This window comes from Theropithecus gelada, chromosome 2 (genome assembly GCF_003255815.1).
Source record: "Theropithecus gelada isolate Dixy chromosome 2, Tgel_1.0, whole genome shotgun sequence".
Lineage (NCBI taxonomy): Eukaryota > Metazoa > Chordata > Mammalia > Primates > Cercopithecidae > Theropithecus > Theropithecus gelada.
In genome coordinates this window covers 41,446,272-41,459,152 of record NC_037669.1, presented here as the reverse complement: position 1 = coordinate 41,459,152, position 12,881 = coordinate 41,446,272, and the positions used below count along the sequence as shown (strand labels likewise).

Genomic DNA, 12,881 nt, shown 5'->3' with positions numbered 1-12,881 from the left:
GAGCCACCACATCAGATATTTTCATTTCTGGAGTTTCTTTCAGTTCTATTGCATATCTGCTGATTCATTTTCCATAAGACATTATAGTTTCATTATGGTTCCCTGTACCACTTATTTAAGCTCTTTAATTACTTTAAACATGTACTTCATAGTTTCTTTCATATTTTATATTATTTGCAGTTCTTGGCTGTGTGAGTTCTTCTGACTAATCTGCTGTTCCTCATGGTTATTTATTTCCTTGATGGTTCGTAATCTTTGTTTATAAACTTATTTGAGTGAAGGAGAGGGATATTTGTTTTATGAAAATTTCATGTGCCCTGGGTTTCGTAAGTACCTCATCCAGGGAAATATTGCCTCTACTTCTGGCTCAACTTTAGAGGTCTTAATAGTAATGGACTTTTTTTTCCTTTATTGTTATTTTTTCCCATGGAGTTCAAGTCTCTCTGTTTTTTAAGTTGGTTATGGTATGTTGTGCTTTTCAAGGACTTTGTTCATTTTGTCTGTGTTGTCAGATTTATTGGCATAAATTCATTTATAATAGTCTCTTCTTTTTAACTTCTGTAAGATTTCTAGTGATATGAAATGAGTATTTTCATTTCTGATCTTATTTATTTGTGTTTTTTCTCTTTTTAATTGTTCTTACTAGAATTTCATCAATTTTATTATTCTTTCCAAAGAACAAGCTTTTGGCTTTGCTAATTTTCTCTATTGTTTACCTGTTTTAAAAAATGTATTGGTTTCTGCTCATATCTTTATTATGTTTTTCTTCTACTTAGTGTTGATTTAGTTTGTTCTTTTTCTAGCCTCTTAAGGTAGAAACTTAGATAATTGATTTTAAGCCTTCCTTTACTATATGGGCACTTAAAAAACTATACATTTCCCTCTAAACACTACATTCACTAAAACCATTTGCTACATTCAACAAATACTATATGTATTGTAATTTTCATTCATCACAAACCTGTGGTCCCAGCTATTCAGGGGGCTAATGTGGGAGGATCGCTTGAGCCCAGGAGGTTGAGGCTGCAGCGAGCCATGATTGTGCCACTACACTTCAGCCTGGGTAACAGAGTGAGACCCTGTCTCAAAAACAAAAACAAAAGCAAAAACAAAAAAATTCAGTTAAAAATATTTTCTTATTTCCCTTGTAATTTCTTCTTTGACACATGTATTATTTAAAAGTTGTTACTAATTTTCTAAGTATCAGGGAAATTTTCTAGATGATTTTATTGGTATTGACTTTTACTTTAATTCTATTGTGATCAGAATATGATATCTAATATTTCAGTCTTTTGAAATGTACTGAGACTTACTGTCTTAGAGACTTATGGACCGGCACATGGTCTATGTGGTCAATGTTCTGTTCTATATGCATGAAAAAAAGTATATTCTGTATTTTGGGGTATAGTGTTGTATAAGAGTCAATTAGGTCTTATTAATTGATAATGTCTGTATCTTCTATAATTTTACTGATTCCTTTTTGCCTAAAATATCTATCAATTAATGGAAGACTGGTGTTAAAAATTTCAACTACTATTACAGGTTTGTCTGTTTCTCTTTCTACTTCTGTCAGCTTTTGCATTATTTGTGTGTGTGTGTGTGTGTGTGTGTGTGTGTGTGTGTTGGAGTCTTGCTATGTTTCTCAGGCTGGTCTCAAACTCGTGAGCTCAAGCCATCCTCCTGCCTCAGCCTTCTGAGAGGCTAGGACTACAGGCATTCACCACACCTGGCTTTTTACATTTTTCTTTTATTTGAGAGCTTCATGAATTTTGGTTCTGTGAATAGGTTTATGCCAGCATACATATTCCCGATGAAAGGTGTTGTTCTTTTATCATTGTAGCATGTCTCTCTTGTCTCTTAGAATGCATTTTGTCTTGAGATAACTTTGTCTCATATTCATGCCATCTTTCTTATGCTTACTCTTTCAACAATATATATTTTCCTGGATCAGTATTTAGTTAATTTCTCAGCTTAGAATTCCTGCATCACATAAGTAGTAAAAAAAAAAAAAAAAAAAAATTGTGTATTTGCACTCTACACTCAGATGTAGGCTTAGAGTTTCCATGTCTTAAGAAGCAAATTTTCCCCTTATCAAATGTTGTACAGGCTACAAGCCCCCCTCATGATTTTCCTGGGTAAATGAGTAGAATTTTTCTAGCACTCTCTTACAGGAGTGGACAGAGCTTCGTTTCTGGCTTTCTTCCCTCTTCCCCCATTCTTATATGGAAATTAGAATCGCAGAGCCTCGATCCTAATCCCTGTTCATTACATTTGGAATTTAAAATCTGACAGGTGTGGTAGTTCACACACGGAATCACAGCACTTTGGGAGGCTGAGTGGGGTGGGTCCTTTGAGCCCAGGAGTTTAAGGCTAGACTGGGCAACATAGTGAGATCCCATCACTACAGACTTTTTTTAAATTAGCGACGCATGGTGACATGTGCCTGTGGTCCCAGGGACTCAGGAGGATTGCTTGACCCCAGGAGTTCAAGGTTACAGTGAGCCATGATTGTACCCTGCACTCTAGCCTGGGCAAAAGAGCAAGAGCCTGCCTCTAAAATCAAACAAAAAAATCCCCCCAAAATGCCCTTGGGTTTTCTGTGGTGTCAGTTCATAATTACCCTCACACATACAGCTTTGATTCATCTCTTCGTTTCTGGTTTCTGGAGCCAGAATTTTTTCCTTCCTTTCTTCTGAGCTTCACTTTTTATTTTTATTTTTTTGAGATGGAGTCTCGCTCTGTCACCTAGGCTGGAGTGCAATGGTGCAATCTCGGTTCACTGCAACCTCCACCTCCTGGGTTCAAGTGATTCTCTCCTGCCTCAGCCTCCCGAGTAGCTGGGACTACAGGCACACATCACCATGCCTGGATAATTTTTGTATTTTTTAGTAGAGACAGGGTTTCCCCATTTTGGCCAGGCTGGTCTCAAACTTCTGATCTCAGGTGATCCGCCTGCCTTGGCCCCTAAAGTGCTGGGATTACAGGCATGAGCACCGTGCCCAGCCTGAGCTTCTCTCTTTAAAACAAAAGTGTTATGTTTTATCTGACATTTCTATGTGCTTATATGGGAGTAGGGGAAAGGCATACATTTCATGTATCTGCCTTTTTTTTTCTGCAATCTCCTCACTCTCTATACTTGCCCCTTCTTGAAGAAGAAGGGAGAAAATGGGAATGTTCTTCTCATCTTGGCATGGAAATGAGAGAAGAGAGGGAAAAAGTAAGCAATATTCAATTCAAAGACTACTTAAGTCACGGTTTCTCTTTAATTCCCCTATATTCAAGCCTTGCTCTTTCCCCAGGCCCCTAACACTCTGCATGCATTCCTGCTGACCTCTCTTCTCCAGCGCTTCCCTGTGTGCTGGAGCCTAAGGGTGGGCTCTCATGACTGCTCCTTTGACCACAGATTACTCTCGTGGCTTTGGTGGCCGGTATGGGGTGGAGAAGGATAAACGGGACAAAGCAGCTCTGGGATATGACTACAAGGGAGAGACGGAGAAACACGAGTCCCAGCGAGGTGAGTTGGGGTTGGAAGGGGGAAAGTCACAGATAGCACAGGGCTCTCCTTCCTTCCTTTCTGGAAGCTCACCCAGGGGCCCCAGAATACAGAGGGGGCAGATGTGCAGAGCAGGGGGTGCACAGGCAGTAAGCACATGTAGGGGATGGATGGTGGTAGTGAGGGAAGAGAGGAGAGGTGGAGAGGAAAACAGCAGGATTAAGAGCAGGGCCTAGGAGGGAGGTGAGAGAGAAGGGAGCATTGAGGAAGGAATGAGGACAGACAGGCTAGGTGATGGTCAGAGGATGGTTTGCCATGAGTCTTACAGGGCTCTCTGCTGTCCTCACAGAGGATAAAGAGGTTTACTGCTTCCCTGGAACCCATAGGGATGACTGGAGTGCCCTCTGTATTTTTTTCCTATTTCTTTTACATTTTTCCTTATCTGTTGCTTTCCGCTTTCCATGTTTCCCTATTTCCATCATTCTCTTCTCCATTCTCTCCCAGATTTTTCCCCATCTGTTTCTTTCTCTTTTCATCCATGCCTCCCTCTATCCTCTGATTCTCACATTTCCTCCTATGTCTGTTTTCCACATTCCTATTTTTCTTCCCACTGATTCTTCTTATTACCCATTCCCGGCATTTTGATCTCCCATAACTCAGAACTTTCTGTCCTGCAGATTATGCCAAGGGCTTTGGTGGCCAGTATGGAATCCAGAAGGACCGAGTGGATAAGGTAAAGCACCAGAACACCAATGTCTTAAGAAGTTCTCTAAGTTTAGGAAAGTGAGCAGAGAAGAGTGTGAAGAAGGCTGGGAGAGGGAGGGAATGGTGGTGCTGGGCACACAGAGCCTGTCCTGCTGCTGTCCTGCACTCCCCACTGACTGCCCTCAGCGTCTAAGGGGTATGTCTTCCAAAGCCTGAGCTTTGACTGAGGACAGTGGGAGAGGCATACAGAGACACAGATAAACCACAGGGAAAGGTGGCGTTGGACTGGAAATTGTACTTATTTCTTCGTATTGCTTAACCCAATCTTAAGTCTCTTCCCACCCCATGCCACGGTCCTCCCTATAGTAGTTCCTCCTCATGCATTGGCCACGGGCCCTGCTACATTTTAGGCAACTGGGCTTGGAGACGTGAGATTCTAAGGTCACTGAGCTTTCGAAAGGGGGAGCTGAACCCAACAGTTAAGAACTTCTTTACCCCCTCTCTACCACAAAACAACATTGGAACATGCTGTCCAGCTGTTGAGCATCCAATGGTTAGGGATACCTCCTATAGTGGTCCCCAACCCCCAATACCACCTCCAGGTCACCAATACCCCTGCCTCTCTCCCGCAACACACGTGCTGTTCTCCTGCCTGCAGAGCGCTGTCGGCTTCAATGAAATGGAGGCCCCAACCACAGCTTATAAGAAGACGACGCCCATAGAAGCCGGTGAGGCTTAGTGATTCATTCTCCATGCACCTCACTTCCTTCTCCCTCATTCTTTTTCTTCCCCAGCCTATATCCTCCATACCTTTAACTACCTAGGTTAGCTGAGGTAGACCTGATCCCTATCCGCATGTTCCCAGATTCTGTCTCTCCTAGAAAAATCAGGTAAGGTGGGGCTCACGCCTGTAATCCCAGCACTTCGGGAGGCTAAGATGGGAGGATTGCTTGAGCTCAGGAGTTTAAGAATAGCTTGGACCACCTGGGGAAGCCCCATCTTTATAAAAAATACAAAAATTAGCCAGGCATGGTGGTGCATGCCTGTAATCCCAGCTACTTGGGAGGCTGAGGCAGGAGAATTGCTTGAACCTAGGAGGTGGAAATTGGAGTGAGCTGAGATCATGCCACTGAACTCCAACCTGGGTGACAGAGTGAGACTCTATAAAAAGAAAGAAAGAAGGAAAGAAAGAAAGAGAGAGACAGATGAAGGAAGGAAGGAAGGAAGGAAGGAGGGAGGGAGGGAGAGAGAGAGAGAGAGAGAGAGAGAGAGAAAGAAAGAAAGAAAGAAAGAAAGAAAGAAAGAAAGAAAGAAAGAAAGAAAGAAAGAAAGAAAGAGAGAGAGAAAGAAAAGAAAGAGAGAGAGAGAGAGAAAGAACCAAGTCAAGTGGATAGAAAGAGTGACGTCGGGGAAGGAACTGGAGGCAGAGAACAAAATGTGGCATGGAGCGGGGGTGGGGTGGCGTGGGAACATTGGTGGGGAACCACTTGGGAAGGACACATAGGGATAGGAGCTTCGGATGGGGTTGAGGATGAGTGGTGGCTTGAAGAAGGCATACAGATTTATGGAATATGGACAGGGGAGGATGCTGGTTGGAAGCCCAAAGTTTACAATTTAGAAAGGACACAGGTGGGCTGGGCATGGTGGCTTACACCTGCAATCCCAGCACTTTGGGAGGCTGAAGTAGGAGAATCACTTGAGCCCAGGAGTTCAAGATGAGGCTGGGCAACACAGCAAGATCCCCTCTCTACAAAAAATACAAAAATTAGCCGGGTGTGGGGGTGCACACCTGTGGTTCCAACTACTCCAGAGGCTGAGGTAGGAGGATTGCTTGAGCCTGGGAGGCTGAGGCTGCAGTATGCCATGACTGCACCACTGCACTCCAGCCTGGGCTGAGACCCTGTCTCAAAACAAGACAAAACAAAACAAAAAGACACGAGGTCACATAGCCTGGCTTTATAAAAATCCAGGCTTCCCCGGGCGCAGTGGCTCAAACCTGTAATCCCAGCACTTTGGGAGGCCGAGGCGGGTGGCTCATCTGAGGTCTAACGTTGGAGGCCAGCCTGGCCAACATGGAGAAACCCTGTCTCTACTAAAAATACAAAATTAGCCGGCATGGTGGCGCATGCCTGTAATCCCAGTTACTTAGGAAGGCTGAGGCAGGAGAATCGCCTGATTTCTGGGAGGCGGAAATTGCAGTGAGCCGAGATCGCTCCATTGCACTCCAGCCTGTGCAACAAAAGTGAAACGCCGTCTCAAAAAAAAAAAATCCAGGCTTCAGGGCTATGCCATCCTTCTATAATCCCCTTGTTCCTCTGTCAATACCTCTTTACCTTCCTGTCCCACAAATCCCTCCTCCTGGATATTTAACTGATTCCCCTTCTTCCTTCAAGTGCCATGCCCTTCCTCACCCTCCAATCCAAGACAACCCTAATTCTTCTTGCCTGTGTCTGCAGCTTCTAGTGGTGCTCGTGGGCTGAAGGCGAAATTTGAGTCCATGGCTGAGGAGAAGAGGAAGCGAGAGGAAGAGGAGAAGGCACAGCAGGTGGCCAGGAGGCAACAGGAGCGAAAGGCTGTGACAAAGATGAGCCCTGAGGCTCCACAGCCAGTGATAGCTATGGAAGAGCCCACAGTACCGGCCCCACTGCCCAAGAAAATCTCCTCAGAGGTGAGTGCCTGGCCCGCTGGGATCCACATCCAGGATCTCTTGCCCAGACAGGAGCCTAAGGGGTCCAAACCATTGGCAGAAAATAAGGCAAAGGCCTCCCCTGGGTTAGGCAGGGTCTGTTGTCTCTGTCTTTAGAAGACTTCAGTCTGACTGTAATTGGACCTCCTATCAGAATGTCAGAAAAAACCCTCAAGATTTACATAGTACAACAGAAAGCAAGTCACCAGCCAGCACAGCCAATTATTGCTGTAGGAACTATGAGGAAGGGGCCGTCACTTCAGGTTGGAGCTCATCTTGAGGGATGAGTTCCATTTGAATTGGCAGAGAGCAGGAGAGGGTGTTCCTGGTAAATGTAGCAGTGAAGACATGCATGGTGTGGTGGCTTATGCCTGTAATCCTAGCACTTGGGGAGGCCAAGTTAAGAGGACCACCTGAAGCCAGGAGTTCTAGACCAACCTGGGCAACATAGTAAGACCCTGTCTCTATAAAAAAAATTTTTTTAATTACCTGGGCATTGTGGTGCGTGCCTATAGTCCCAGCTACTTGGGAGACTTGGAGAGGAGGATCGTTTGAGCCCAGGAGTTTGAGGCTACAGTAAGCTATGATCTCACCACTATGCTCCAGCCAGGGCAGCAGAGTGAGACCCTGTCTCAAAAAATATATAAAATAAAAAAAAAAGAATGAAGATGGGCCAAGCGTGGTGGCTCACGCCTGTAATCCCAGCACTTTGGGAGGCCAAGGTGGCCGGATCACGAGGTCAGGAGATCAGGAGTTCAAGACCAGCCTGACCAACATAATGAAACCCTGTCTCTACCAAAAATACAAAAACTAACCAGGCATGGTGGCCCATGCCTGTACTCCCAGCTACTCAGGAGGCTGAGGCAGGAAAATCGCCTGAACCCAGGATGCGGAGGTTGCAAGGAGCTATCGCGCCACTGCACTCCAGCCTGGGCTACAGAGCGAGAGTCTGTCTCAAAACAAAACAAAAAAAAGAGTGAAGATGGAGGCTTGCTTACTTGAGAGATGCTTCATTCTCCACAGGCCTGGCCTCCAGCTGGGACTCCTCCATCATCAGAGCCTGAGCCTGTGAGAACCAGCAGGGAACACCCAGTGCCATTGCTGCCCGTTAGGCAGACTCTCCTGGAGGTAAGCAAACCTTCAAAGATTCTCTGCTGGCCGGGTGCGGTGGCTCACACCTGCAATCTTAGCACTTTGGGAGGCTGAGACGGGCAGATCACGAGGTCAGGAGATCGAGACCATCCTTGCTAACATGGTGAAACCCCGTCTCTACTAAAAAATACAAAAAACTAGCCAGGCGTGGTGGTGGGCACCTGTAGTCCCAGCTACACAGGAGGCTGAGGCAGGAGAATGGCGTGAACCCGGGAGTGGAGCTTGCAGTGAGCCGAGATCGCGCCACTGCACTCCAGCCTGGGCGACAGAGCGAGACTCCATCTCAAAAAAAAGAAAAAAAAAAGATTCTCTGCCCTCACCCCATCTCCTCCGGTCTTAGGAAGGTGGGCTGTGCAGAGTGGCCAACCATCCTTGTTTTCCTTGCACTGTTCTGGTGTCAGCACTGAAGACCCTACCCTGCCTTCTGGGAAACTCCTCAGTCCTAGGCAAATTAGGACAGCTGGTTATCCTAGCTGTGGTAGCTCAACAATGTGCTTTTGCTTCAATGTTTTCTTGGCCTCCCAAAGAATCTGACTCGCTTTCTACTTCCCTCCCCTCACACCTTTTACATTCTCTTCCCATTGTCTCTGGAATGTGTTTTGGGTGGGTGGGTGTGGGAGGAGGTTGAGGAATGAAGATGGATGAAAGGCTATGTTCCCCAGGACAGTCTGTTAGATGGAGGCAAGGGTGGAGGGGAGAAGAGGCAGGGTGGTGAAGGGCAGGGGTCTTACTCCTCCACTGAGTCCTCCTGGAGAGTGGAAGTCACACTGCTCCACACTGTCTCTTCTCAGGACAACGAGGAGCCCCCAGCTCTGCCCCCTAGGACTCTGGGAGGCCTCCAGGTGGAAGAAGAGCCGGTATATGAAGCAGAGCCTGAGCCCGAGCCCGAGAATGACTATGAGGATGTGGAGGAGATGGACAGGCATGAGCAGGAGGATGAACCAGAGGGGGACTATGAGGAAGTGCTCGAGCCTGAAGGTTCTTCTTTTTCTTCTGCTCCGGCTGGTGAGTGATGGGAGAAGAAGCAGGAGAATTTGGTCATGTCCAGGGGAGGGTAAGAGGAAGAAGAATTTCTCCATTGCCCCAGTAGGATCTTTCTCTGTTTGCCTTCTTCATGTTGATGAGACCATGTTTGTGTTTCTCATTATGCAGGATCATCAGGCTGCCCGGTTGGAGCTGGGACTCTGGGGATCTCAGCTGTGGCCCTATATGATTACCAAGGAGGTAGGTTGGGAGTGGCCTGAGGAGCCTGGTACCTGCAGGCCCCTGATATAAGACAAGGGGACGTGGGAGAAGAGACATTCATGTCTGACCATTCTAATATCCCCTCAACTTTCTCCTCAGAGGGAAGTGATGAGCTTTCCTTTGATCCGGACGACGTAATCACTGACATTGAGATGGTGGACGAGGGCTGGTGGCGGGGACGTTGCCATGGCCACTTTGGACTCTTCCCTGCAAATTATGTCAAGCTTCTGGAGTGACTGGAGCTCACTGTCCACTGCAACTGTGATTTCCCATGTCCAAAGTGGCTCTGCCTCCACCCCCTCCCTATTCCTTTTGCAGATGTCTAACCAGATGAGATTCTGGACAGACTTCCCTCTCCCGCTTCATTAAGGGCTTGGGGCAGAGATAGCATGGGGAAGGAGGTCCCCTTCCCCAAGAGTCCTCTCTACCCTGGATGAGCTCGTGGACATTTCTCTTGTGGTCTTGCCTCCTTCCCCATGAACACCTCTCTACCACCCCAAGCTCTGCTCTAGTCCTCTATGAGCTCTGGGCTTCCTGGTTTGTTTACCCGGAAAAGTACGTCTAGATTGTGTGGTTTGCCTGGTTGTGCTATTTGCCCACTTTCCTTCCCTGAAGAAATATCTCTGAACCTTCTTTCTGTTCAGTCCTAAAATTCGAAATAAAGTGAGACTATGGTTCACCTGTATGCTGAGGTAAATAATACTTTTTGTGTGGCCCTCATGGCCCCAAATCTTAAGGCTCCAACCTTTCCTCTTGCAGACATATCCAGGAGACTTTCTCTTACCACTGCCAATTCTCCTGCACCCTAGATGTCAAAGGCTAGGCCTTTTCCTTAGGTTGAACTTTTTTTTTTTTTTTTTGAGAAGGAGTCTTGCTCTGTTACCCAGGCTGGGGTGCCGCAGCATGATCTAAGCTTACTGCAACCTCCACTTCCCGGGTTCAAGAGATTCTCCTGCCTCAGCCTCCCAAGTAGCTGTGACTGCAGGTGTGTGCCACCACACCCAGCTAATTTTTGAATTTTTAATAGAGATGGGATTTCCCCATGTTGGCCAGGCTGGTCTCGAACTCCTGACCTCAGGTGATCGTCCCCCCGCTTAGCCTCCAAAGTGCTGGAATTACAGGCATAAACCACTGCACCTGGCCTCCTTAGGCATTTTAAACCCAGTCCAAAACAGATCAGCCTGAGCAATGGCTGGGCATGGTGGTGTGGGCCTATAGTCCCAGTACTCAGTAGTCTGAGGTGGGAGAATCACCTGAGCCTGGGAAGTCAAAGTCAAGGCTTCAGTGAGCTGTGATCGCACCACTGCACTCCAGCTTGGGTGACAGAGTGAGACCTTGTCTCAAAAAAAAAAAAAAAAAAAGAAAGAAAGAAAGAAAAAGAAAAGATGGAGAAGGCATTGGAATCAAGGAGGAGCTAGAATGAGTTGCTAAGACCCATAGTTAGTTGCTCCAGGGCTTCATAGAGTTGGTGAGCTGCCCAGCAGGGTGTCCAAGGGAGAGAATTCAGTCATGGGTTCATAGTTTCTGTTTCTGGTTGGGCCAGTAAAGCCCCTTTCTCATTCCTCTTTTCCGCTTATCAGTAGAGACAGAAACTAAAAACCATGGCTTCAGGCTGCTAAAAACATAAAACAAAACAAAACAGAACAACAACACAATAAGGCAGGTTGGACAAGCTTGGCTTGTGCTCTGGTCTTTGTTCATGATACACACTTGGTTTCAGCGACAACTTCTATGCCTGTGAATCACACATCTGTCTCTAGACTTAACTCATAAGATTCACCCAATTAGCCTTTCAGAGTGCAAAGCAGCTTTTATTTCCTCTTCTAGAGACATTGAGATTTCTAGTATACAGAGGTCAGTCACCACAGATATACTCAGTCTCATTCTTCACTTCAGTTTGATTTGATATCACACATAAATCAGATTTTTATAGTGATTTTCGTGACACATCTTCAAGTTCCACCTTGCTTTTCACTTTTTCCTTTGTTGTGAGACAGAAACTTCTTTTTCAGACCCTTATGCTACTAAGGCAGCAAGGTCCTCTCTGGCCCAGTTCTACAGACCCATCCTCCATGTTCAGCTGATCTCTACTCTGGACTTGCCTTTCTTGGTGATGATACTCACCAAGGGCTCTGCCTGTAGATATGTCCCCTCCCTGTGTACACAGTCCCTCTTTGCTCCCCTCAGCTGTTTCTAAATCTAAAGCCACATCTAGCTGTCTTGCCTCTGTCAGATAACACTTGCCATTCATGCCGTTCACTCCAGCTTCCTCTCACAAATCATTTCTGTCTAATCCATAGTTGCTCTGAAAGGCTTTGGTGCCACTGCCCTCTCACTATGAAGTGTGCTTGTCTTATTGAAGCTCGTGCTTCAACACGGCTCTGAAGGCAGCAACTGGAGGGGAAGAGTGCAGTTTGAAGTGTACAACCCACAAGCAGTTGTGGGCAGTGCCACTCTCTTGAGGCTGCCCCCTCCCACCCAGTTTGGGAAGGGAAAGCCCTCTGCCCTCTTCCTTTCTCCAAGTAGCACCTTTCTCCTCTATTCTCTAAGTAGCACCTTTCTCCTCCATTCTCTAAGTAGCACCTTTCTCCTCTATCCGTCCATAGCCCCTGAATTTCATCTCCATGGGTCTGTAGTTTCCCTTTCTGTTTCTATTAAAATCACAAACCCAGAGTGGAATTTAGGAGCTTTTTTCCTCCATGTAGGAAGGACTAGATTCAAAACATGTGGAACTACCACCTGGACAACTCTCTTCCTTTCTTCCCACTGTAGTGTTAGCTTCTTTCCAGTTACTCATCTTCACAGAATAAAACCTTAGGTCACACCCTAGTCATATTTTTAGAAAATGGTGCCTTATATACAAATATGAAATATAAACCAAAGGATGGAATCAGGAAAAATAGAGTGACATTACCAAATAGTACCAAGTGGCACATGACAATGAAAAGATGAGCGTATTTCTGGTCTGGGGCTTGCTCTACTGCCTTCTCCACTCTTTTCAGAGGTTTCACCTACTTCATCTACACCAGCTCTGAACCATGTTTAGAGAGAACCCAGGCAATAACAAGCACCCAGATTGACTAGACTCTTTCTTTTGTTGGCTAAATTTTTTATCATCTGCTTCTGTACAATCCCTGTCCTTTTCTTTTCCTATTTCCCACTTGCTTGAGGACTGCTAGGACTGCTGGGAAAATGATACCAATTACAGTGAGAGGAATATAAACACAAGGCTAATAACTCAACACTCCTGGCTTCAGGTATAACCAAAGAGAGCTGAAAGGATACACTCCTGCATGTGGCTGAAGGACATGAAGGCATACCAAACAAATCATTTCCATCCGGTTCCCAACTTAAAATCACCACGTGTCTAAAACCTATTTCATAAATAAAGAGCTGTATTAAATCATAACTATTGTGGATGACTATGTGAGATAAGATTTTGCTGCACCAAAAAATAAGCATATCCTAACTTGTTGTCACTAGTATGACATCCTTTAGGGATTTTCAACCGGGAGCCATTTTGCTCCCCGACCTTTAGCAATGTCTGGTGACATTTTTGGTTGTTGCCACTGTGGGGGTGCTACTGGCATTTAATGGATA

At 45.9% G+C, this 12,881-nt stretch overlaps 1 protein-coding gene across 2 annotated transcripts in view; it reads left to right on the top strand.

The window, feature by feature from the left end:
- The window catches only part of HCLS1 (hematopoietic cell-specific Lyn substrate 1), a 28,334-nt gene extending 18,368 nt beyond the window's left edge, over nt 1–9,966 (top strand). The window contains exons 7-14 of one of the 2 annotated variants that reach the window (XM_025375885.1): nt 3,404–3,514; nt 4,171–4,226; nt 4,857–4,926; nt 6,655–6,866; nt 7,908–8,012; nt 8,828–9,041; nt 9,189–9,260; nt 9,381–9,966. In XM_025375885.1, coding sequence (XP_025231670.1) covers nt 3,404–3,514; nt 4,171–4,226; nt 4,857–4,926; nt 6,655–6,866; nt 7,908–8,012; nt 8,828–9,041; nt 9,189–9,260; nt 9,381–9,517 — 977 coding nt within the window. In that variant the 3' untranslated portion in view covers nt 9,518–9,966. The remainder of the gene's footprint in view (nt 1–3,403; nt 3,515–4,170; nt 4,227–4,856; nt 4,927–6,654; nt 6,867–7,907; nt 8,013–8,827; nt 9,042–9,188; nt 9,261–9,380) is intronic. The other variant, XM_025375886.1, reaches the window with a different exon arrangement.
- The last annotated feature ends 2,915 nt before the right edge of the window (nt 9,967–12,881 follow it).